Source organism: Branchiostoma lanceolatum, chromosome 2 (assembly GCF_035083965.1).
Source record: "Branchiostoma lanceolatum isolate klBraLanc5 chromosome 2, klBraLanc5.hap2, whole genome shotgun sequence".
In the NCBI taxonomy this organism is placed as follows: domain Eukaryota; kingdom Metazoa; phylum Chordata; class Leptocardii; order Amphioxiformes; family Branchiostomatidae; genus Branchiostoma; species Branchiostoma lanceolatum.
In genome coordinates, this window is record NC_089723.1 from 390,624 (window position 1) to 417,082 (window position 26,459).

The following is a 26,459-nucleotide window of genomic DNA, read 5'->3' on the forward strand; positions in this document are numbered from 1 at the left end:
ATGTGACGTAATTATCGGTCATCGGTCATCCCGTGATGTTATGAACACAAAGCCGAGCCGGTCGAGTGGAACAAATTTGTTTTTTATTCGCTAGGGACACGTCGGGACGCATTAGAATCAGCAGACTCACAGTAGCAGGAATTAATCTCCAAACACTGAACAGATCTATCCGTGCCAAGGCAGCATCAAAACTGTTAAGGGCCAACCAGTACAAAAAGCTACTGGTTGGCCCTTTGGAACTGCCTTGCCACCGATATATGGATCTGCTTTGAGATTAGCAATAAAGACAACGGTGACCATAAGTAGCTTGTGTAGTCCAGTGGTTTATTATAGCGACTCTGCCTCTGGACCATGAGGTTGGGAGTTCGAATCCCGGCTGTTGTTGCTCAACCGACATGCACGCTACTGGAAAGGGTTGCAGTCCTAACTCCCCCTCTCACTGGACCCGCGACGCGTTGGCGACCTCGCTGCGACCGATGATGTGCGGTGACACAGGCGGACACCTGCTACTACCGTCATGTAACAGTTGAAGCTCCTGATTGCCCCAGGATACATACTAAGTGCGTGATCAAGAGTCATTCATGCATTCTGATTACGCCGGGAGTGTTTCAGCGGAGCCTTTGATCTGACAGATGTCTTTCAGCCACAGGAAATGTTAGCGGTAGATCCATAACGGATACAGTGTGGTGATACTCGGGCTGAGGTACAGGTGCCTGATGAACTTATTGCTATGCACCTTTGTTCATCTATTATTAGGATTTGCAAGAGCCGCTTTCAGATTGGTTGAACTGCTAATTTTGATAGATAACGTTACATGTACGGAATATAATACTAACGGAGGCATTATGTATTAATAGTTTAAACAACTTGATTGTAGCAGAAAACATTTGAATGATTTAACTCATCATACACATGATCTAATTTGTATACAAATCTGCAGCAGAAAATTTAGAAGAAAGGAACACTAGCACACATTAAATTTTTCGCCAGAAAAGCACATTTATTTGGCACATATTGCTGTCAAAAGTCCTCAAAATAATTGCACAGAAGCAAGTATTTTATTTAACTGAAATTAGTGATTTGGTACACACACACTGAGTTGTAGTTGATGTGACCACATTTGTGGAATCTGTTTCCACAGTTATTTCTGCTATAACAACATTTGTATCACAACCCAAAACTGTGAGTCCTCAATTGTGACTTTGTTACACCACAAGTGCTAAAATTGAAGGAATTACGGCAATTCAGGGGCTGAGCCGGTGGGTTGTGCTGTTATTAGAGGGGATACAGTAATTCAGAAATAGCCTTTTTATCTAATCCCAACAAGACTTCTAAAGGCAACATGTTGGCAAACCTTAGTACTAATAGTAGCAAGAATGACAAACATACATTTGTGTTAGCTGTTTTGTTAAAAGTGGCAACAAATTAAAATTTTCACTGTTCAACATCATCCAAGTCTGACCTGAGATACACGATAACAGAAGCTTTTACTCAAGGATTGGTTTCTCCACTTGTGTATCTTATCTAGATGTCCAACATTCATCCACGAGTCAGATCTAATTAAGTTGCATGGCGGACAAAATAAAGTCATTCGGTTCACCTCACCAAGGTGAAAGATTTCATATGGTACACATTTCAGAACATCAGGCATAAATCTTACACTTTAAGGCACTATAATAGTTCCACTTGATTCTTATCAATTTTCCATAGATTTCTATAAGTAAAAAGGTAAGCTTTTATCTGGTATTAACAAAGTATTAGAAACAATTTGAGTTCATATAATTCTTAAAAGTGCAGGAATGTACTAGACTTTTTCTGCTGTCCATTCAACATATAGCAACAAAGTAAAACATGCTGATAATTATTACTATAATGATAAGCACAATATTCTGCATTCTTAACACTTTCTGCCATGGCTAAGATCTCACACCGCATTTATGAGCCGTGGTCTCCCCCCAGAGTTGTTGGGTGTCCCTACATGCTTGTCAGGGGCTCAAAGTAAAATATGCTTATAATTATTACTTAAGCACATCATTCTGCCTTCTTAACAATTTCTGCCATGGCTAAGGTCTCACACCACAGTAGCTGTGGTCTCCCCCCAAAGTTGTCGGGTGTCCCTACTTGCTTGTCAGGGGCTCAAAGTAAAACATGCTGATAACTTAAGCACATCATTCTGCCTTCTTAACAATTTCTGCCATGGCTAAGGTATCACACCACAGTAGCTGTGGTCTCCCCACACTGTTGTTGGGGTGTCCCTACTTGGTTGCCAGGGGCTCCCTCCTGCCCTCGGCCATCAGCGCCTCGATCTCGTCCACCGTACGCGGCACGCAGGTCAGCAGCTCGCAGCCGTCCGCCGTGATGATGATGTCGTCTTCGATTCTCACGCCACCGGTTCCCTGAGTAGCAACGGGGCCGAGGAAAATCAGTGGGCTGTACATAAACTGTCATTCTTGTTTCTTTCACTAACTTTACGTTCAATGTTTTCACCGCCATCTCTGTACTGTGAACTTATCATCACCGCGACAAACCTGTTGCAATCAGTTATGATCCCTTCCGTTAATCATAATCATATTGGGCGGCTTGCCTGGACTAAGGCTGCTCTCTCCATCCAGGCGTGAAGTTAAAGTTCAGTGAAAATGTCCATTTTCCTAACTCCGTGAAATTTTTCTACCGTGAAGATAGAGTGAATTACAGTAGATGTCAGGGTAGAGGCTGTGATCTGGCAGACTCACAGTTTCTACTGGTAGATATTGCAATTAGAGTGATGGTCTGCAAATTTGACTCTTTGGGAACAGCAAAAAAAGGGGAAAAGTAAAACTAGACTAGCTACACCATAGTAGCTCCATGAGGCCCCACCTGGAAGCGCTGGATGGCCTCCGTGTTGAAGAACCGTGCCTGCTCTGGGTTCTGCAGAGCCGGCTCCAGCAGCGCAGGGATGAAGTAACAGCCAGGCTCGATTGTCAGACACATTCCTTCCTGGGGGACAAAGGTCAACAAGGGTCAATAAATTGAAAGTTTATCTAGTTGGAAGCTACTTTCCCTAGAAGCGTGCGTAGTCCAGTGGTTAGCGATCTTGCCTCTGGAACTAGAAGCCCGGGGTTCGATCCCGGCTGTGTCGCTCACCCGACATGCACGCTACCGGAAAAGATCGCAGTCCTTAGGACGGGACGTTAAGCCGTGGTCCACTGTTCATTGTGCTTGTCGAAAAGAGCTAGGGGAATTTCCCCGGTACACTGAACCTGTAAATACTGTACATAGCGTCTGTCTCCTCTGTCACGACCAGTGGAAGAGTAGCTCATCTGTTCATTGAGTTCATTTGAGCTAAACTGGTTCGAGATTCCTTTCCTTTCCTTTCCTTTTCCTAGAAAGAGTAAATGCTACGTTATACAGTAGATTCCGCATATCTGTATAGCCCATTTGTCAACGCAAATTATACGACTCCCCGAACTATACGACTGTCCGAACTAGCGATATTGACGTCCCGAAGGAGGGGAGGGGGGGGGGCGAATTGGATTTTGGGCAAGACACACAATTACACTAACGATATCGCAACTTTATTTTGCAAAATTTTAATCAAAGTACAATCCGACCTTTTCGTCGATCTTAACGTCACCATATTGAATTAAATATGCGATCCATTTTGTTCAGATAAGCCCGAACTGCGTGGGAAACTCCTGCCAAATAAAAAACTCCCGCCGCATGTTGATCACGTGAAATCTTACAGTCAACCAATCAGAGCACAGGTTTTTATGACATAAACCAATCAGCGCGTAGAAAAATGCATATCAATGAGTAAACAAAGATGGCCGCCCAGCGTCACCAGACCTTCGTTGCTTTATTTTTTTCTGAAATCGTGACGTAAAATATGATTCATCTACGCTACATAAGCAGGATTTTCACGGGGAAAGAATGTAAGGAATAGGTTCTCCGCCGAATACGGCCACAAATAACTGTAAATCGCGGCAAAATACAGCGTAGATGCTCAAATGCTCCGACAAAAATCGTGTTTTTCTTTTCGTATTTTTGTTCACTTTCGTCGCTTGAGTCTTGAAAAACAGGTTTTTAATGAGATCACCGTATGTCAAAGGCACCGATATCGATTGTTTGCAAGCATGACAATAGCGAGTAACAAAAGAATGTGATTGTTGAATGGTAGACGGCGTCCCCACTCCCGAAACAACAATTCAAATCCAAAATTTAGCCTATAGTTGTGGGTCATTTTACGATAAAATCGGATTCTATACAATACCCCGAACTTTACGATTATGGGCTATACAGATATGCATTGTTTTTACAATTGAGTGAATGGTAAATGGTTTGGTGTTTTGGAATTCTATACAGAAAGACAAAATATACAGAAAAAAGGTATACAAATAATTGGCATATACTGTACATACACTTTTTCACAGATGAATTTGGCAAATTTTAAAGGCTGCAGATCCCTTAATCATGCTGTGCCCTCCGGGTAACCCCTGACCCCTGTACATTTACCCCCGACCCCTGTACCCTGCCCCCTCACCTCCAGTGCCCTGCTGGTGCGCAGACTGCGTATCCCCGGCTCGTTGATGCGCTCGGTTCCCTCAGGGTACCCTCCGACGTCGTGCACGTCACAGCCCATCAGGTGCCCCAGGCCGTGGGGCATGAACACCGCTCCCAGATGAACCTGTTAGAGGGATCATACAGGCATGTAAAGGTAGGTAAAGGTACCGGTAGTCTCATTGCCTTTTTGAGGCCGTAGGGGCAGTGGGTTGTTATTCACTGTGTTTAGGGCACGGTATTGGAAGGTGGAGCCCATCCCTCTCCTTCCACTGCCTTTTACATCCCGAACCGAAGTCAGTTACGCAATTTTACAACTGGCTGGGTGGAGTGAGAAAAGTAATGTTAAGTGCCTTTCCCAAGGGCACAACATTGGAGGCCTGTCAGGCGACCTGATTGTAGGACTTCTGGGTTCTGGGCCAAACCCCAAAAAAATTACGACAACATGACATCACAAGTGGGTGGGTTAGTTGCGCCTAACTGAGATAAAATTCTTTTCCAGCTTTGGCAGAAAGAAATTTCACAAAGAAGAAACATTAAGAAGAAAGACAAACGACCTCTGACCTTCATCATGTCATCGACCTCTCCTTGCAGCAGCCCACCGTCCCGCAGTTCCTGCAGCAGAACCCGCTCCGCCAGACGGTGCATCTCTGGCCATGATGTGCCTGCAGGAACAACATCAACATTACATCACACCCTAACCCTGCAGCACCCCGCAGTTCCTGCAGCAGAACTCGCTCCGCCAGACGGTGCATCTCCGGCCACGATGTGCCTGCAGGAACAACATCAACATTACATCACACCCTAACCCTGCAGCACCCTGCAGCACCCCGCAGTTCCTGCAGCAGAACTCGCTCCGCCAGACGGTGCATCTCCGGCCACGACACGCCTGCAAGAACAACATCAACATTACATCACACCCTAACCCTGCAGCACCCTGCAGCACCCTGCAGTTCCTGCAGCAGAACCCGCTCCGCCAGGCGGTGCATCTCCGGCCATGATGTGCCTGCAAGAACAACATCATGGTTACACACAGCAAAACAACATTACGTCACATGTACCAGCGAAACAGTTAGGCGAGTAGGGTGGAGCTTGTGTGAAGGGAAAAGATAAAGGCCCTATGTATCTTCGGTCAAGATTTATATCTCATTACAGATGACAAGACAGCAAGCTGGACTTGTTGTTAGGCTAGCTATAGGGTTCTTGACTCTCAGGGTTCTGGGTTCAAATCCCTGGAAGGTCTAAACGTTGTGTCCTTGGAAAAGGCACTTAACACCTATTTCCTCACTTGACTGGTGAAAATGAGAACATAGCTTTTGTTAGAGACGTTCTCTCAGATGGGGCGTAAAGCTGGAGGTCCGGTGTTTGAGCAGAACCACACCTCGAGCACACACTTAAAAAGGGTAGGGGTCCTTCCCGGTATTAGTGGATCAAACCTTCAGGTGTGGACTTACCAAGCTTGTAGCTACTGTACAAAATTGTTGCATTACACTTAAAGATATGTTATTGGTGTGTTACCCTTAGGCCACACCAATTTAATTTCTTGGTTAACGGATTTTTATTTTCCAAAAAATAAAATGCAGAAAAAAAAAATCATGAAAACAGAAGGCTGGCCCAGTCTTCTGTTTTCATGATCTTTTTTTTTTCAAAATTTTTTTTGAAAATAAAAATCCGTTAACCAAGAAATTAGATTGGTGTGGCCTTATGCAAAACAAACAAACAACAGCGGTACAATCTCCTGACTGAAGCTGTCCTCACCAGGTTTGCAGGCAGCCATGACGGCGCGATTGGAGCGCAGCACGGCCTCGTAGATCATCCTCTGGTCGGCCGTGAACTTGCCATTGGCCGGGAAGGAACACGTGATGTCCGAGGTGTAGCAGTAGTACTCCCCGCCCATGTCAAACAGGCACATCTCCCCATCCTTAATCAGACGGTCGTTAGGAGCACCTGGAAAAAATGTATTTGTTACTTTGAAAAGCTACTCTTCCATAAGCCTTGATCCTGAGAATAAAAGAATAGATGTACATGTATCATACATGTATATATAATGATTCACTTGCCAACTGCTGCCCACCCCTGTGTCAGGGACCCTGGCAGCAGTATAATCAAAATACTGGATACTAGTTACTACTATGTAGTAAGAGAATTCCACTTGTTGTCCATTGGCCAGGACATGAAATTTCACAAATGAGTACCACCGGGGTGGGTTATCTCCATGAATTTATCAAGTAGAAGGTCTGTGGTATATACGATAGCTATTCTGGCGTGGTAGCTTTATCCCTGCTATCAGCCTTCAAACCTACATCACTTTCTGAATGAACTAGAGGTTAAGAGGGAAAGGCACAAAATTACCTGCGTGACCGTAGTGCAGTGTGGCGGCGTTGTTGTGTGAGGCACAGATGCAGGTGTGGGAACAGGTGTAGGAACAGGTGTAGGACAGGTGTAGGACAGGTGTAGGACAGGTGTAGGAACAGGTGCAGGAACAGGTGTAGGAACAGGTGTAGGACAGGTGTAGGAACAGGTGTAGGAACAGGTGTAGGACAGGTGTAGGAACAGGTGTAGGTCTGACTAACCTGCGTGACCGTAGTGCAGGGTGGCGGCGTTGTTATGTGAGGCACAGATACAGGTGTAGGAACAGGTGTAGGAACAGGTGTAGGACAGGTGTAGGAACAGGTGTAGGTCTGACTAACCTGCGTGACCGTAGTGCAGGGTGGCGGCGTTGTTATGTGAGGCACAGATACAGGTGTAGGAACAGGTGTAGGAACAGGTGTAGGACAGGTGTAGGAACAGGTGTAGGTGTGACTAACCTGCGTGTCCGTAGTGCAGGGTGGCTGCGTTGTTGTGTGAGGCACAGATACAGGTGTAGGAACAGGTGTAGGACAGGTGTAGGAACAGGTGTAGGTGTGACTAACCTGCGTGTCCGTAGTGCAGGGTGGCTGCGTTGTTGTGTGAGGCACAGATACAGGTGTAGGACATGTGCCTCATGCCCCCGTGGCTGTAGCAGTAGTGTTGGAACAGAGACTCCAGCTCAAACTCGTGCATCCCCGGCCGGATGGCTTTCATCACCTCCTTGTGCGCCTCGCTGCTAATCCTGCGACAATCAGAGGGAAAGAATCTCAGCCACAGGTAAGCAATGATTATCCAACGTCAGCATCTAAATCAGACACTATGAAGTTAATGAGGAGAACTTGACTGCTGATCCTGGAACAATCAAAAGAAAAATAATTCAGCCACAGTTATGCGATTATCAATCAGCAAAAGGATTATCCAACGTCTGACAAACTAAATTATGTCATAAATCATACAGTACTTAACAACAAGGTTGTGTGTGTATGTAATCATCAGGGAAACAGGGCATCCTCTGGGTGTCCCCTGCAAAAGGAGTGCATCAAATTTCCTTGTTTTCTAAGTGTACTGTAGGGCATCCAAAAGACGCCCTGATACCCTGCTAGCTAATAGCCTGATCATTAGACCTGAGTTTCTCATCTGTTGGTGAACCTGAGCACCTGTAGGTATATAACAATAAGCACGTGTGTTTCTCACCTGTTGGTGTACCTGAGCACCTGAAGGTATATAACTATAAGCACCTGTGTTTCTCACCTGTTGGTGTACCTGGACACCTGTAGGTATATAACTATAAGCACGTGTGTTTCTCACCTGTTGGTGTACCTGGGCACCTGTAGGTATATAACTATAAGCACGTGTGTTTCTCACCTGTTGGTATACCTCAGCACCTGTAGGTATATAACTGTAAGCACGTGTGTTTCTCACCTGTTGGTGTACCTCAGCACCTCTACCTCCATGGGCGACTTGAGGACGCGACACTCCATGATCTCGGGGTGCAGCAGTGTGTTGTTCACGTTGAACTCGCTGATTCCGTCGAACGCCGCCTCGCGACACGTGGTCCCACTGTCGGTGTTCACACCCCGCAGTGTCAGGAGCATGGAGGGCTGGGGGGGACAAGGGTGTTAATGTTTGTTTCTTTGTCTGTTTGAGCCTTTATTCATTGATGAATAACTTATATTGGCCTGCTGGCAGCTTAACATTGAAGTTAGAGATTACATGATTTAAGTCCTAAAAAATCCACGTAGACATGTATCCATGTAATTGTAAACAAATACAAAGTATAATTCAATGAACCCCTGTCAAAATTAGTCTTGGTTCTTTCAATACAAACCTGGCACTAGTAGTAATGAGTTGAGCAAGAGAATTCATGCACATTCAAAATACACAGATGCCCCTACTATAGGGGTGGATAACGGTTCGGCTTAAAAAGGTGCAAGTCCAAGTTTAGGTCCAGAGATTTAGGTTCAGGTCCGGACCTGAACCTGGACCTGATCCTGTCCAGTTGATGATTTTTTTTTAAAACCAATATTAAGCATAGAGAATTCATAGTGACATGCACAACTATAAAAGTTCTTGGGGAGAAGACTTTCAAGATAAAGCAGTGTTTGATATTTGAATATTGCACTTGTTTTAAATGCCTTTTTTGTCAGAGGGGAGACTCAAAACACTTTTTATCAAACAAAATAGAGAAATATATTTGTACTTTGTTCATTTTTTTTTTGACTCAGGTTGTTGGATGTTATAAAGGTCCGAATCAGGTCCAGCGAACCGGTATCCACCCCTACCCTATTAGTAAGCCTTTCTGTAAGAAGCCATTTTCATTCCTGGGAGCTTTCTGGTAACCAGCTAATTATAACTATGCAAACACAGCTGAACAATGTGTCAACGTAACAATCCTGGTAAGTGCAGTGCAAATTAATGAATAGTGGGATATAACTTTTTGAGTGATTCCTTCCCTGTATTTACATGTAGTGTGAGTGTAACTCACCCTCGTTAAACCAGGACCCCAATCGCTCCACGTTACATCGCTCGCAAAAGGGGCCCTGGTAAAAAGCGCCACCAAAACAGCTTCAGCCAATCAGAGGGGTTTGCTTCCTCTCATCGGAAGCCAACGCTCAAAGAACGTTGGGAAGCTATCAACCAATCAGGTTATGTGTTACGGCTATAGCCGTAACACATAACCTGATTTGCTAGCTCATTAGTTATTCGTGAGCTACAAATGCCGTTTGTGCCAAATAAGGTCAGCTCATTAATTATTCATGAGCAAGTCTCGTCGACCTGCCATAACCATATGTGGTGGGGATTCTTACCAGGGCCCCTTTCGCGAGCAATGTAACGTGGAGCGATTGGGGTCCTGGTTTAACGAGGGTGGTGTAACTGTGTGTTAACAGTACATACTATCCCGGTCCCAACCTGTTTATCTGCGAGGACTTGAGCGATGTCACAAGTGAAGAACACGTCCTCCAGGGCGTACTTCTCCCTGAAGTGCTCCGGAGGGTGGATCTTCCCCATCCACACCGCATACTCCGCCGGAAGCTTTGGGATGAAGATGGCCGCCTTTCCCGTTGCCACGTCAACCGCGCCGTAACAGCCCGGCTCCAGCACTCCGAACAGCCAGTGGAAGTACGACTCTTGCCTGGGGGGAGGGGGGCACAAAACGTAGATGTCAGTACTAGCAACCCTAGATCTAGAATTACATGTAGTAGCAATCTAAACATATTAGATTTAGTACTAGCTAACCCTAACCTTTTCTGGTCGTGATCTTTAATTGGGCCGAGGCATAACGATAACGGCAACGACCTGTGGAAGTATGTCTTGGCTGGATGGGGAGGGGGACACAGAATGCATGCATGCAGCAAGGGTATGCAACAAAAAAGCAACCATACCTGTAAACTAGTTATGGTATACTGTCATTTATGGGCAGTAAACAGCAAAGAGCACTTCGTCATTCCAACTTGGTAAGTTAAGGTTACTCCTGGGCCGACTAGCTTTTAAAAAATCTGATTTCGTGACTTGTTGTTACTATAGGATACATAATTTGCACATTCTAATTAAGTCTCTTCTTCAGCTCTGTTGTCCACTTGCACATGTTTGACTCTTATCAGTATCTCTCTATATACCCAAGTTGGCAGTAGTAAACAAACCATAGCACACAAAGCAGACCTCATCAAATTCTGGAATTGAGTAGAGTAGCAGCTTTGATGCCATATCCAAGGAGGTTATATAGACCTCCTTGCCATATCATAACGTTCCATTCTTGGCTTTAACACCCATCATCACACTCTTACCCTGCACATCTCTCTAAGTTCTTGACACAGCGACACGACACTGTCCCTAAGTTGTAAACAACATCTGGAAACACTCCCACCTGTAGTCTCCTTCACAGACTTCTTGGAGCGACGGCGTTTATTTTAGCGCCGGGGGGGGGGGGGGAGCGGTGCTTCGCCGAGCTAGCGAAACCCCCTCCCCCTTACCAGCTTTACAGCACCCGATACCGTGTTGAAAATCACGAATCGTAATGATAAACGCAAGCGCTCCACGAAGTCTGCGAAGGAGGCTACCCCATGGGGGAGGGGGGCGGCACGTACCGGAAGAGGAGTTCCTTGTCGCTGCAGTAGAGGTTCTGACTCTCCCCGCCCTGCAGCAGGACCCACGCCCCGGCAGGGACCTGCTCGCTCCGCCTCAGCCGCTCGCACAGCCGCCGCCGGTTGTCGGCGAACATCGCCATCGGCACGGACAGACACTGCTGCCCGAGACAGTACGCCGCTTCCGCCCGTCCTGCCGCCATCTTGTAACGCGAGTTGGAGGAAAGAGAGTGCTGCCGTGTGGAAAAGTGGGGTCGTGTGCAAAAGTGGGGTGTTCGGCTCAGAACCAAGCGGTCCTGGGTTCGACTCCTGCCATGTCACCGGTGTTGTGCCCTTGGGAAAGGCACTTTACCTTCCTCGCTTCACTCATTGTAAATGAGTACCTAGCTTCGGTTAGGGACGTCCCTCGGAAATAAAGAAGGTCCTGTGTTGGATTTGGGGAGAGCCACAACCCAGGCACGTGATAATTAACCCTTGACCCACAACACCTTTCTAAAAAGAGTAGGGGCATGCCCCGGTGTGCAATGGCTACAGATTCTTCAGCAAGTTGAAGTTGGTAGCCTCAAAACCCAAGAAGAAGAGGAAGAAGAAAGAAAGAGAACGATATTTTACATGTAAGACCATGTAACTGTGTGTGTTATAATAATAATATCAGGTGTATTTGCAGCCAGTGCCACAGGCAGGTACCCAATGTGTAGGGTAATGAGGCTGTTTAACGTGTTCGAGGCACCTCCTCGAGCACGGGACCCCCGTTTTATCAGTTAACGTTATAGCGCATCGCATATAAACTGTATTGTAGTTGTTACCATCTTTTACTATCATTTCTTCTATAACTTTACACCATTAATTGCTATAAAAAAAGGGGTAGCAAGGCGAGTACGGGGGAGAGAAGATGGAGATAGAGTCCCGTTACATTAATCTCCAAGCAGATCCACGCCGGGCGCGAAAATCGTAGTATGCTAGCCAGAGAGGGTCCAGTCATCCAGAGAAGGTTCATAGCTATGAACCTTCTCTGGATGACTGGACCCTCTCTGGCTAGCATACTACGATTTTCGCGCCCGGCGTGTAGCATACTACGATTTTCGCGCCCGGCGTGGATCTGCTTGGAGATTACCGTTACATTAAGCCTGCGAACGAGACATCAATTGAAAAGGGGAGGGGCAAGAAGATCAAATAATTTCAACGTGGCAGAAACAACTTTTCCCCAACTCCGGCAAATTTACGAACCCAGTTTTCTCAAACACTTGATCGGAATCAATCTTTACTGTGCCGTCCGTCCAGGTGTGCGCTGTTTACTAAGTAAACAACTTCAGGTGGTACTAGTAAACAAAAGTTTGGCGGGACAAGGTCAAAGGTCGACAAGATGGCGCTGATGTTCACAGCTACAGCGAAGTAAGGCCAACTTTTCCTCTTTTCTGTCTTAGAATGAGTCCTTTTGATGTTGTTTTGTGTTTGGATCGCAGTATGAGTACCAGGGATTGCTTAGAAACAATATTTATGCTATTAGAGGTCCAGAAATTGGTACAACGGCTCCGAAACAGAGGTGGTAGTTCACACACAGCCTTTTCAGGCGCACTTTGCCCAGGAAACCGGAAGCAAGCTCTCTGTCAGCTTGGAGGTTTTATAAATTTTAATTAAGAATAGAAAGTATTTGCTCTCACTCAGTGAAACCCGTCCATTGTGACCGCTTAAAAGGTTATAATATACATGTCATTAAAGACAAGATTCTTAGAGTACTGGTTGGAGAAAAATAGGGGGTAAAATTAAGTAACTGTAAGTGTAGTAAGGGACCACCAAAAAGGGGGCTGGTTTAATAGGTCAGGCTTATGCACAGACGGTCACTATAAGTATTACTAGTATTAGCGCAGGTTTGACTATACAGGGAACTTCAACTCATTGGCTTTACAGATGCACGTTGTAATCCAACATTGGCAAAGATGATGTCAAATCAAAAGCCTGTATAACTTGTACAACCAAAGACAGTCTATAGAAGGTATTTGAAACAACTAGTAACATCAATCTCACACAAGTAACACAGTTCATGTAGTCATAGTTCCTTCTGTTCCACCCCTCAGTATAAAGAAGGCAGTGAGTCTGATAAACCAGCTGGATGTAGCCAAGTTCCCCAGACTCCTGCAGAGGATCCTACAGAAGCTGCATCTCAGGGTGAGCATGGCTGTTTCTAGTCTGTAGTAAAGTAAACATTAGTATTAATCAATACCATACAGTATTAATAGAAATTACCAAAGTCTACGTCCCTTACATACTCATCCCACAAAGTTTGAATATTCCCCTTCTCATCATCATAGCATGCACAGCATTTAGATTTCTGCTGACTTGTTCCCAGGATGAGCAGTGTTTAAATTTGTGCTGACTTGTTCCCAGGATGAGCAGTGTTTAAATTTGTGCTGACTTGTTCCCAGGATGAGCAGTGTTTAAATTTGTGCTGACTTGTTCCCAGGATGAGCAGTATTTAAATTTGTGCTGACTTGTTCCCAGGATGATCGGTCCTTTTCTGAGGAGGAAGAAGAGATGCTGCAGCAGGCCCTGGGTCTGCAGGGGGGCGACCTACAGCTGGTGCTGGAGACAACAGCCTTCGTCTTGGAACAGGTAAACAAACAAACAAACAACAAATAATCAAAGAGCATGCCCTCAGACTTGCAGCAATGCTTATGACAATACTCAATCTGCTCTGTGTCTCCAAGCATCTCTGCCTTTCACAAGAAGAAATAAGCAAACATAAAGTGTTATTGATGATTGATGCAAGATGTGAATTATTATTGATTATCACATAGGTAGATGGCGTCGACCAATCAGAAGCCTCCATTGCCCACAATAAGTGGTCTGTTATCACGCCATAACACACCACTTATGACGTCATGTCAGAACACAACCGTTCCATTTTGTAGAGGGGGTATCTTTTCGATGAATCTTTTTCTTAACCTTGTTTAAAAAATCTTTATAACCGTTGCATTTTGTAGAGGGGGTATCTATTTGATGAATCTTTTTCTTAACCTTGTTTAAAAAATGTTTATTGTCTTAGAATTCCTACAAATTTCCTTAGAATACATGAAAAAGGGAAAACAAATTTAAAATTCCCAAAAATGTTCCGCGTGTTCCATTTGTTCCGCGCGTTCCATTTCCTGCTGGCCAAAGAACCTGTGTTCTATTCAGGTTACCTGGGGTCATGTTGCAGGGAGATTCTTCAATGATAACATTTTCTGACTGACCTGAAACCGACCCTCCTATCCTGTGTGGTTGAAATGAATAAATCAGGCAACAGTTGTACATATTCTTCATCATCTTCTGTTAAAAAAGGACAAATGTGAATTCTGAAATGAATTCTTGATAGTATAAGGGATCTATGCGTCAAACAGAAATTGTCTACTTTTATATGCGTCAGTTTGGATAAGCTATATGATAATAACGTTAATGACCCGCCTCTTCCTTGGTGTATTTTCGCTCACTCGGTGGTTTTATTCGGTGGTTATAGCACCTGGCCAGGCGTTATGACACCATATACACCTCGGGGCGGGTCATTAACCCTTGATTATCAGTATTTCCCCTGTAAAAAGTGTCCCTGTCCAGGCTGTCTACTGCTGTGCCAGTGTGATGTGTTAGTGCTAGGCTATCAATGAGTACTAAGTTATTGACTTGTGTCCTTACTAGGCTGCCTACCACAGTGCCAAACCAGCTGTGTTAGAGGAACAACTGAAGAATATCCAGCTGGAGGAAGATAAGGTAAGGTTGCCATGGAAACAACATTGTCATGCTAACAGGGTTGCCATGGAAACAGCATCGTCATGGTAATAAGACCTTCTGTTAGAGTCCTCATGAAAATTCTTTGAGTCAACGAGTCTAACGACTAAAAAGTTGCAGTCAGCAAAAGTGGCTTTTCTCTCAACATTGTCTTTGACTTGAAGCTTTGTTTATTCATTTATGCTGGGATACTGTTTTGATAAACATGCATTGTTCATTAAACATACATTAGCAGGTTACAGTGAGAATATTTGGTTATGATGATATTCTCCAGTTGTATGTACAATAACATTTCTGTCCCTACACAGATCTCGGTGTTTGTGAAGGCGTGGGCTGCCGGCGGTAAGGAGGTGATCCTGAAGCTGAGGAAGAGAACCCTGGCACCGGACCAGGTGAGACAAGGGGCAGGTTTACCTCTGATCATGTGTATGTAATGTGTGGTGGTGTAACTACAATAGCTGTCCATTTCAAAGTGAAATGATGAACCAAATTGTCACCTGCCAGACAAAGTTAGTAACTGTCAGACTCAAGCAAGTAGACAGACTTTTTTCCATTCTTAGTAGCTAAAAGTAGGTCCAGCTAGATAAAGGTTTTTGCAAAGAAAAATATGAAGATGAACAAGTCATACAGAACTAAAGCACAAACCTGTTTCCTCCACAGTTAGAGTCGGTGAACTGGAGACTGAACCTACAGATGGCGCAGGCCTCGCAGACGAAGATGAAGCTGCCCAACGCCATGTTTGAGCTCGGAGTCAGACATGACGATGACGTGAGTTGGACGTCCACTTTCCTTGTGAACGGCTGGTTAATGTAGCTTTGTTTTCAAACCTATTATAGCTGTAGAGCCTTTCGTCCTCTCCACAAATGGTAAATTTTGTCCTCTCTGTGGAGAGGATGACAGAGGCTTGGCAAAAGGTTTGGATACAAGGCTAGGTTACACCAAGGAGGTTATATCATGCTTGTACTTGTATGTGTAATGTAATTCTAGTATGCCTAGCATTGTACACCCCATTTGAAGCTGACATCACAAGGAATATTTCAACGTTTCACCAACATTTGATATCTAAATCACAAGTTATTGTTTCACACATCATCCATGGTTTAGGTACATGTAAGTGGAGTCAGCTCTCTAAGACTAAGGCTGCTAGAGTAGACTATAGAAACCTGGATGCCAGATCTGTGGTGGTCCAATGCATATGGGATTATATAAGACTGGAACCTGTGAGTTGAGGTGACAGGTCTGATACATGGTGTTCACATGTAGACATAAACATGAAACTTTGTCTCTCTGCAGACAAGAGAAAAGGTGCGGATGGAGTTCACCCATGATGAGTTGTATGATTTCTACAGTCAGGTGGGTACATGTAGCCTTGTGTTTGCTGCATTTCTTTTATTCCTCTCTCAATTGTGTTCCTTGCTGAGTGAGCTCTTTTGTCTTACTATGTCAAACTCCATTTAAAATCTGTCATCTTAAGCAAAGTTACAATGTGCTATTTTTTGTCTGAGACAAACATGTATAAGTTTATTGACAACCAAAGAGTTACAACAGCCAATGTTTCAGTGGCTGTTATCATCCTTGGGGCAAGTGACCACCACTGCATCAATACCTCCAGGCCATTTTGCCTTCTTTTTGTTGTTTGTTTTATTTTCCAATCGACTCAAGCATTAAGAATCCTGTCTATAGTGGCTGCCAGTCTGCTATGACCATTTCTTAGTCCCTTGAGTGTTCACATTTTTAACGGTTACTGTATTTGTCATTTTGTTTCTGTTTTCCACAGTTGGAGACGATACAAGAACAGCTGGACTCTCTCGGCTCCTGATCCTCAGAGGTTTTACGCCATTACAGATACAACTTGTTTTATTTTATGTAAATTACTACATGTGACTTCCATAGTCCGTACAAATGTTAGTGTTCACTATGATATCATCAATAACAAAATAACAATTAAATGTTGATATGAGACTCCGTATGATGTCAGCTATTGTGTTGAAATGCAGACACATTAATGTGTAGCACCTCCACGATGTTATGGAGGTCTGTAACATGACTTGTGATGTGATGGGTTCCTCTCCTTCTGTTGCCATCAACGTAAGAAGAAATCTTGAAACTTACATGACTCTGAAGTATGTTTTGTGTGTGACTTACTTGTCGCTTTATGGAAAAAAAAGGTAGGTAGCGTTTGAGCTTACTTCGCGAAGTGCAGCAGTTCACCAACCAAATTCTGAATATTGGAAACACCTGACTACATTCATTCGGTTCATATAGTCCCTACTACTGAGCCAAATAATGGTGTTGGCAAACTTTGATGAATGGAAACTTCACCAGAGAACTTTTGGCAACAACATTTACACCCGTTCCATCAGTCCAAGATGGCAGCCCGCCCTTTGACTGCATTCCATGCCCAATCATCCAAATATTATCACTTAGTGTCAGTTGTATCTCATTTTAGTTAACCGTTCTCGCCACTTTTTTTTTAATGAAAAAAAGAATTCTAGTGAATGTTGGCAGACCATACAAATGCATGTTACTAACGGTAGTTCCAAATGCTGAGTTGATATAGCATTTTCGATAGCAAATGATTCATGAAAGTGTTTCAAATGTTTGGAAACACCCCCTGTACACAAATTATGACACTGGTGAGCTTTGGATTTCATGCACATGATCTCATTTGGACATAATGGACAGAACCTCTGGTCACTGGGAATTTTATATCTTCCGATTTCTACATTCAAATGTCAATTTATGGCTACAGATTCTTATCTTTTTGATTGCTCTTCGAAATTCAAAATTATGTACATCAGGGATAAAACCTGTCCTTGGTGCTGATTGCATTTCAGACAGCTTTTGTGCTGTTTGACTCGCGGTCCTCACGTTTTGCGGTCTAAATTAGACGCTGTGCTGATGGTTAAAACAGCTTTGGATAGCTTTTGAACTTCAGCTTACTACTTGAAACGTACTGACCCAGTCAATCAAGCACAGTTCGACACAAGATTACCAATAACGTTATATGCAGGAAACAAAATTTCGCGTGTAGAACTCTTATGGGCTGAGGTGGACGATGGCGATGTTTAATAAAACGTGCTTCAGCCACAGCGTGTTGTTAGTGACACTGCCAAAGTAAGGAGGGATTTATACAAGAAATGCCTTGCCGAATAAGGTAGGATTATTTCATAAGGGGAGTGAAAGAATCCAGAACAAGGAACAGCAACGTTATATATGAAAACCTTCAAAGAGTTTTGCTTTGGAATTCGAGGACGAAGACATGGCTCAACTTTGAGATTATGAGCGTATGCACATGTTACATTATTTGTTAGTCACACATATTCCTCTCATTTGCAAGCCCATTTTTTCAAATACCACATTTAATGAATCCCCTAATCAAAGCCATTACAAAGAAAACAGTTTTACAGTACATATATATAGTACATAAATAGATTTATTCATGTTCCATAAAAACAATTCATTGATGACGATATGTCATCAATAGATGTTGAGGTACATACAACAACAGCAGCTAAAATTTGCAATATGTTTGCACAGAATACTAAAAGAATTGGAATGGTCAGAAAAATACGTTGATATACACAATTCAATTTATATCAACTTATGGCATTGTCACAAATGAAACATGCATTCCAGAAACATAATGTTGTACAAGGAGTGCTGAGATGTTCATACGAATGATCCCAATCCACAAGTAACATAGAAATGAAAAAAAATCAAATGTCCTTCAGCTATATGCAGTTTTAACTTAGTATTTCTGCTAGTGTCAGTTCTAGCTAAAATTCAGCCATGCTCTACATTTTTTTTGTCCGTCTCACCCATTCTAGGTTATAAGTTAACTTCAGATTTAGGCTTTTGCCCCTGGGTGTCGTTTTATAAAAATACAGATTTGTCTGCCCATAAAAATACATTCATCACATGAAAACTCTGTAACTACAATGATACATTTCATGTATATTCATAGATACTTCATGTGTCTAGCCTGTCAGTCCTTTTGTAGCTGCAGTCCTCACAACTCAATTGTTTCAGGCTTTCATAAAAGTTGGTGAACACAAATTCAATCAGCAGACTTTGGGTGTTTTTTCTTCATGTGCGTTTTTAAGTTTGACTTATAAGCTCCCCTCCAATCACACATCTTACATTGGTACTGTTTCTCACGGAGGTGTACTCCCCTGTAGTGTTCATCCAGAATACGCTGAGAGCGCCCATTGAAGTCGCATCCTGTATGTGGACAGGGCCAGCCGGTGACACCAATTTGGGGACTTGGCCGGGGACTGTAGCTAATTTGTCTCCCAACATCATACATTCCTGTCTTAGCGCTTGACCTTGGACCAGCACCAGTTTCAGGTGATTCTCCTGACTTGGACGTCATTCCAAAACTCAGGGATGGCTCTTCCTCTACAGTTACCCGCTCTTCAACCCATGGGCGTTCTGTTGTAACCACCTTGCTTGTACTGTCTGCTTTTGTTGTTTCGTGCCACCTGCTTCTCTTGCTGGGTATTTCCAGTCTGGGGCTGCTCTCATCTTTCCGCTTCAAATCTGCTCCGAAGCTTGTATTCAAACTGCCACCCGCACTCGGTCCTGCGCCAACATTTATGTCTGTACCAGACATGAACTCCTTGACAAACATTACACTGTCCTCCGTGTCCACTGCTCTGCTGAGTGCTTTGTGCATCTGTCCTTCGCCGAGGGTTTCTTTTACTCCACCATCGCCTATCCCTTCTGCTCCAGTGGGTGCTAGCCGCGTTGGCTCCGCATCCGTTGTTCTGATTGCTTTAGAAGGAGCCTCTTGCATCGGTGCAGCTTCGTTTCTTTCCTCTTGCCCCGCAGGTGCTTCGAATTCCTGCATTCGTGGATTCCTTGTGTTGGAACCTAAACTCGCCGAACTTACTTGCTGGCCATAGTACTCCTTTCCCATCTCATCACAGAGCCGTTTCATCAGACCAGCCTGGCTGCCCTCTGGAACTATGTTCCTTCTGCGCAGCTCCCGGCGTAGTTCGTCCTCGTGTAGCCTGGGCAGCACTGCTAAGGACACCTCTCGAGACAGATCAGACTCCATCACTGTACCCTGCCTGAAATGAAGCATAAGTATAATCATGATCATTCTAGCAGGTCTTATGTATTCCGAAACCAATAAGACATCACATAACATGTTTATCGTACTAAAAGTTCCTACATTAGCCCTTTCCTTACCCTTCTTTGTTCTTTGCGTTCCCATCTATCTCATCCCAGAGTTGGTTGCTCATGTCATCTCGATGGTTGGACTCCACGGCAATGCCTCTCCTGCCCAGCTCGAGACGGAGCTCCTCCACGTTTAGCCTCAGCAGCACCGCTAATGTCACCCTTCGGGACAGACCACAGATCGCATTTGTAGCCTGCCTGCAATAGAAGGATAGAAAAGAAAAGCCACTGAGGCTTAATGAAACGAAATCTGCCATCACAGCCTCTAACACCATTACAACAGACAGATACTAATGGGTGTCCCTCTGATTGCTCAATGTCAAGTGTAAATTTCCGTCTGGTCAACATGATTTAGCCATATATGGGCTATGGGCGGTTCCACTTTACTGTGGGGGTTTCAAGTATATTGCGTTCTTTTTGTCTTGTAAATTTGACTTGTATTGAAATGTTTTATTATATTTTGCCATTTATGTATTGAAGATTTAGTTTATCTTAAGACAATCAAAATTGTTTGAACAAGGAATAGTGCTACCGATGTTAAGATAAAGAGTCCCCTCCCTCTATATAATGGAACAGGCGAACGGGTCATTTATTGTTATAGTTGACCACTTAAGATTTAATATTCACCACTTGTGGCAATTCTATGACGTTACGGCGTCATAACCGATATGATTGGTCGACGTCATATGGCTACATGATAACAGATCATAAAAATCATATTTTACGATGTATATACAATGAATACGTAATCACAGCATCAGTTGACCTATGTCGCTTCTATTCGGTTCTCCCTGCCTTACATCAGATAAGTACATGTACGATGCAAGCAGAACTTACTAATACATAGTACTGTTGTAAACTTACCTTGCTTGACTTTCCACCCTTGATGATCCCGGTACGGCATCATCCCCCGGTACGGCATCATCCCCCGGTACGGCATCATCGGTAGAGCAATCAAGAGCATCACAACGTGGCACTGTATCCTCCATTTTCCTTGGGAAAAAGTAATGAAAATCCGTCATTTATCAATAGGTAATAGGACATTTGTTACAATATCATGACATTGTTATCGTCTTTCTCTTTGGAAAATAATTAACAAAAGGAAACTGCACCATAAAGCTTAACCAGAGTCAAATACATGTAGATAGTGGTTCACCTGCCAAATATGCGGCAATAGCTTTCTGATCAGAAATAAGGATATAAATTTGCAACGCAAGTATTTTTGGAGGAGATGATACAGACTATGCTAACAAGATTATTGTAATAATCAAACAACAACGGCTAGCTACACCGTCTCATTGGTAAATGATGGAGACTTCATATTTATGACATTTGAAAATATGAAAAAGTAAGTATCACAAGGCATATACTATGCAAATGACACTGATCTTCTAAATAGTTAAGATAATATTTGTTGGCAAAGACATGGGGTCATGGACCTCTTTTGCTGATATCAAAGGAGTCTTCTTTTCACTTAGCACAATGTACCTGGTCCTGATCTTGGATGGTGAGGAGAATGGATTGGGACTGCCGAGATCGATCACAGCGAAGACTGGGCTGTGATCAATGACCTGGCTAGGTGCAGTTGTACACGTCTCTGCTCTGGCCCTGTCTCTGTCCTGTGTTGTGTACACACTTCCAACATCATAATCTAAGGACAGTTGCTGAGCATGTAGGATATTGATCAAATCAGAGGTGAATATGAAGTAGTCAATTGTTTCCGATCCGTATGAAGCAGGGATTGCCAGTCCAGGGTAACTGTCGATGTTGTCGCATGCCTTGTCAAGACTGAAGTTGAAACCTCCACCCATGACGCATGCTTTCTGGCCGTCCCTGGTTTCTGTTACTGTTTTGAGAAAGGTGAGAAGGTCTCGAAATACCAACTGCTTTTCTGCATCACTACACTTGTGCGGTCCGTGCCAGGAGATGGCGATGAAGTCTGACACATTTGGCTCCTTCTCCATTGCGATGCCGCTACTTGCTGTATGTTTAGTAGGTTGATCTTTGACTAACATTTCAGATATGCATAACCGTCCGCGATGTTGAATTAGGTTTGGGTACTTGTCTCCAATCAGCCTGAACGAGTCTAACCGTTTCAGTTCAAACAAATCGCTATCCCAGATTATTCCAGCTTCATTAATTATTCCTGTGTAGCAAAACGCTTGCCCTAGCTGCAGCTGTTTGACTGGATCGGCCCAAGGACACTCTTGCACAAAAAGGATCGACACGCGTGTCTGTTCTTGAAGTTGACCGAGCAGGAGTTTACGCAAAGTTAGATTGCCGGTTCCTCTTGTGTCTCCCATGAAGTTGATGGAAGCAATGCCGTATCTGTAGGGATGCCGTCCATAGTCCGTGATGGCAGCTCGCATCAAAGCTTTGTTCAGCTGGGCCAACTCTTTAGATTCATCCTCGCTACTCTCACTGGATTTCCTCTTTCTGCATTCAGAGGCAGCTTCTACCGTATCACTGGAGATAAGCTCTGTCTGGTAGACTGGATTGCGTTGCAGAATACCGGCGGCTATAGGCAGAGGTCTGCCACTTGAGGCAGCTTCAAGTCTGGGACCTGAAACAAGAGAAAGGAGGCTGGATGTTATCTTTCAGCATACTATCATGATGAGTTTAACTTAATGGTTACACGAAATGACAACTGATTCAATTGTAAGGAATTCAGGGTTGCAGAGATTCCAGTGTAGATTTGTGAGAAGAGTGAGTAAAGATACCGTGTGTGGACCGATCAGTGTTTGCAGAGTCAACATATATGGGATTCTAATCCATTGAAAATTAGGCATTATTGTAGGCAGTACGTCCAACAAGAAGTTTGAAGCTTGTAATTACTAATGATTATGATAATTGCATACAGTTTCGAATGATACACACCTGTTTGCTTTCCTGGGTCCTTCCCTGGGTCCTTCCCTGGGTGTTTCCCTGGGTCCTTCCCTGGGTCCTTCCCTGGGTCCTTCCCTGGGTCCTTCCCTGGGTCCTTCCCTGGGTCCTTCTCCTTTCCCGGACCTTTGCGCTGACTTCCCCTCCCCACTGGTTGTTTGTCAGACTGCAGTTCCTCTATTTTAGCTTCCATGTTCTTGTTGGTCTCCTGAAGCTGCTGGATTTTCTTGTTCATTTCTGACTTCTGTTCTAGGAAGATTTTTTCAACTTTCTCGTTTTTCTCTGTCAGCATCTTGACCTGCATGGCGTCTACTCCCTGCCTGCCTCTCAGTAGCTGCCCTTGCATCGTCTGAAGCTGAACTTGTGATTTCTCCTTAGTAGTCCGCACAACTCCCTGCACCTGTCTGGCTGTGAAGTTCAGTGTTGACACGTCATCAGTCCCGTCTGTACGCCGGTCTTCCCTACTGACCACGGCCAGGTCTAGGCTTCTCAGGCTGGACCGGTCCACATGTCTAGTGGGGGGTGGCAGGGCCAGCAGGTTGTCCACAGAAGTGGTACGGTCCAGTCCTATACAAAGATATGGTAAAGGTGAACTGCTAACAAAGTGCAGACCAGTTAAGATGCTATTAGTTTTGTGTAACACTTGCATTCTTTAAGCATGATAAAACTTATCAATGCATTGACATGTACACAGTTTTGCTACAAAATGACTGCATTTGCTAAACACCTAGTACATGAATGTAAGTGTAAGTTGTATTTCTCACCTTGCCCCAGTCTGTCCCGGACTCGCACATAGTCTTCATGCTTCACCTGGAGCCTCACGATCAGCTGGGCGCCCTTGACCTTGTCCCTTAGTTCGTCTGAGATGAGGATGTGTGAGAGTTGTTGAGACAGGGTTCCCTCCCCCACCCTGTAGTGGTTGTGGTAGAACCTGTCCACATCAGTCTGGCGCAGGAACGTCAGGAGGAGGATGACACATCCACCGGTAACTTGCAGCAAGATAGCCAGGTGTGCCAAAAAGAGTTCCTGCGTTCTCCTGTAGAGTTCAGGATCCCTGAACACGTCCACAGTGAACAGTGTGCGCTCCAGTTCCACGATCCGTGCTTGGACATGTTTCCTGACATCGATGTCCACTATCTGATCCAAGCCGAGGCGCAGTTTCACAGGAAGGACTGCATCTGAACAGCACAGTTCTGGAGGTGAATACAAAAGGGTGGAAAGAAATGTTAAGTTAAGTACACAGCTTCAAGTCCAAAAAAAATCGTTGGTCTATCTTGCATATTTAGTTCAAACAATGATTACCTAATGTTATGATCACTTAGTTCCCTTGGTTGTGTCCTAGTCCTACTGAAGCTTGTAGCATGTCAAACTTAAGATGCGTGGTAACAGGTAGACTGTTTTTTCTCTGATTAGATTAGTCACAATTTTCGTGGGTAAATGCCTTTCGTACTCCTTAAAATGATTAATTAAGTATCATAAAAATCTCATACCAGGGAACTTTCTCTTGAGTTCGTTCACAACCCCCACCAATCCTACATCAGTCAGAGCCTCCATCAGAACATACATGGTCGCCTCTTCGCCCTTCCATAGTTGCCACTCCCCCAGCATGACAATCGCTACAAAATAGATTAAAAACAAAGTAATGATCGATAAATTGCAGCAGGATACAGTTTGCACTACCAGCACTTAACTATAAAGTCCACAGTGAGACTTTAATTATTATTTTCTAACGGTAAGGCCACATAGATAATGTACATTGTGGGGATTGCCAGGACAAAATAACATTTCTCTGGCAACAGCAAGATCGGCAAAGGATACTGATGACAAGGACAACAACAGCTGGAATTGAATACGACGATGATCCTTAAACTTACCATTTAGATATTCCGAAGACACACCTCTGAAAGGGGTGGAAGTGCAAGTTATAATTACTTGTCCATTTTCACTGCACATGCGCTCTAAAGGGGCAGGTAGCTTTGCACCCGTAAGCAGAGGGTAACAATGTTTTTTATTCGCGATACCTGAAGTAATATCGTCGTCAACGTTTGCACAGGAAAGTTCACATTGTTCGAAGTTGTTCGTGTTTTTATAGGATAGGTATGTTATTTGTTAATTTTATAGTGCAGGTCGCATATGCATAAAATGCTAATTATGGTTGACTGGTAAACGTCTTAGGTACACAAACTGGTATGTCAGCCAAGACAAAAGTTACCCGCAGGTAAATAGTGCTGGAGGCACGGCGTTACCCATTCAGAGTTCTGATAGAACAATACTTTAAGGTCAAAGGTGCTCGCAGGTAAACAGTGCTGGTGGCACAACGTTGAAACCCAAACCCCGGCCAGGTATACAATTACGTACAATTTTAGATACAAATGGCTTGATCCTTGTCTGAACGTGTTAACCTAGTTCATCACCGGCTTGTTTGGCCACTGAGACACGGTAGCGGTGTTCTAAAACGCTAGCCAGCAACGGCCAACACTGACATGTACGCCAGTTACCGATCACGACCCGTAACTGAGATATGCAGATCAGTCAGCAGTGGTCATGGCGTGGTTTGGACTCCCAACGACCACTGCCGACTTACTCCCAAGCAGTTCCCAACCCATTCCAGACCTCCCGTCCTCTCCCAACTACTCCGAATGTTTTAAACATCTTAAAACATTCGGCAGGCGTACCCGACGAGTAGCAGACCAACTGGCAACAGTCGTGTAAAGTGCCTTTCCCGAGGGCATAACTTCAACAAGAAAAATCAGGGGACCCCGGATTTGAGCCCAGGACCTCTACTTGGGTTTTGGGCCAACCTGCGCCACCGCGACGCGGCGCCAGGTCGCTGGAAATCGTACAGATCACGCTATTTCCAGCAAGGGATTTCTACTATTCCTAGGGAGTCTATTTTCCCAACAATTTTCTACTGATTCCAGCAACATAGAGACACTGCGGCTATTTGTGACAGGTGGACGCCTGGGCCCATGCTCGGACGGCAGCAAATAAACAAAGGCGCTGGTGAGAAGGTGATAGCGTGAACTGACAACATAAAGAATTGCGTACTTACCACGTCGCGAAGACGCAATTTCTTAAGTTCCGCAGCTCGCCATGCCTCTGTCAAACTTAACCTTCTACTTTCACTTCACATGCGCACTGCATCAAAATGTTGTTTGTCACCTGTCAGTAGGAGGCTGTGACAGGGGGTTTCTGAATACTCGAATGTTCCGATTGACGAACCCAAAACACAAGGAAGTTGACCCTATTAGTGCTTTGACAAGTAAAGGTTCCTACATCTTTATGCACTGCAGATTAAGACTCTGTGGCTATCAGTGCTGAAACGGCCAGTTATAGTGTTTTGGTTTTCCCCTTACACAGCCGCGGTACAGACGGGCACGCCATCCATTAAATTGGAACAAAGGTAAAGGTGCCCGCAGACAGGTAAACAATGCAGGTAGTGACCTGGCAGCAGGTGAGCTGGGGACTCTCTTGACTTCAGACCCTCAGAGGTTTCACACCGTTCCAGATATAACTTGATTGTTTTATTTCATGTAAATTACTACGTGAATACTCAACAGTGACGTCCACATGCCATGCACATCTTTAAGGTTTATCTTTACATCATAGATGAAAAGCATTGGTGCTATATTCAGTATGTCAGTTATGGCACAGGTATGTGTTCAA

General features: G+C 44.3%; 3 protein-coding genes and 1 long non-coding RNA gene across 6 annotated transcripts; 2 read left to right on the forward strand and 2 right to left on the reverse strand.

Annotated features, from left to right (window-relative positions):
• Positions 1 to 974: 974 nt before the first annotated feature.
• On the reverse strand, positions 975 to 11,206 carry LOC136427118 (xaa-Pro dipeptidase-like). Of its 3 annotated transcripts, none has more exons than XM_066415850.1 (11): positions 10,971 to 11,206; positions 9,796 to 10,018; positions 8,328 to 8,486; positions 8,080 to 8,099; positions 7,502 to 7,627; positions 6,889 to 6,941; positions 6,295 to 6,483; positions 5,101 to 5,201; positions 4,520 to 4,663; positions 2,857 to 2,976; positions 975 to 2,396 (listed from the first exon to the last, which is right to left on the reverse strand). In XM_066415850.1, the coding sequence occupies exons 1-11, from the start codon at positions 11,168 to 11,170 to the stop codon at positions 2,256 to 2,258; spliced, it is 1,476 nt and encodes a 491-aa protein (XP_066271947.1). In that variant the 5' UTR covers positions 11,171 to 11,206; the 3' UTR covers positions 975 to 2,255. The 3 variants fall into 3 exon arrangements, with proteins under 3 accessions (XP_066271947.1, XP_066271946.1, XP_066271944.1); XM_066415849.1 differs by lacking the exon at positions 6,889 to 6,941 and adding an exon at positions 5,366 to 5,425 and having other exon boundaries at positions 5,101 to 5,141; positions 7,449 to 7,627; positions 10,971 to 11,205; XM_066415847.1 differs by lacking the exon at positions 6,889 to 6,941 and having other exon boundaries at positions 7,449 to 7,627; positions 10,971 to 11,204.
• On the forward strand, positions 6,887 to 7,182 carry LOC136427129 (uncharacterized). Its single transcript, XR_010754370.1, has 3 exons — positions 6,887 to 6,941; positions 7,023 to 7,045; positions 7,093 to 7,182. It is a non-coding gene; the product is annotated as an uncharacterized lncRNA (long non-coding RNA).
• A 1,089-nt stretch (positions 11,207 to 12,295) lies between the features above and the next one.
• LOC136427126 (COMM domain-containing protein 10-like) lies at positions 12,296 to 16,837 on the forward strand. Its single transcript, XM_066415861.1, has 8 exons — positions 12,296 to 12,359; positions 13,043 to 13,133; positions 13,467 to 13,577; positions 14,637 to 14,708; positions 15,035 to 15,118; positions 15,387 to 15,494; positions 16,020 to 16,079; positions 16,504 to 16,837. The coding sequence occupies exons 1-8, from the start codon at positions 12,331 to 12,333 to the stop codon at positions 16,543 to 16,545; spliced, it is 597 nt and encodes a 198-aa protein (XP_066271958.1). The 5' UTR covers positions 12,296 to 12,330; the 3' UTR covers positions 16,546 to 16,837.
• A 1,632-nt stretch (positions 16,838 to 18,469) lies between these two features.
• Positions 18,470 to 24,359, reverse strand: LOC136426437 (uncharacterized). The gene is made up of 7 exons (XM_066415102.1): positions 24,284 to 24,359; positions 23,558 to 23,986; positions 22,788 to 23,360; positions 21,399 to 22,473; positions 20,775 to 20,903; positions 19,923 to 20,108; positions 18,470 to 19,801 (listed from the first exon to the last, which is right to left on the reverse strand). The coding sequence occupies exons 1-7, from the start codon at positions 24,357 to 24,359 to the stop codon at positions 18,787 to 18,789; spliced, it is 3,483 nt and encodes a 1,160-aa protein (XP_066271199.1). The 3' UTR covers positions 18,470 to 18,786.
• Positions 24,360 to 26,459: the final 2,100 nt, after the last annotated feature.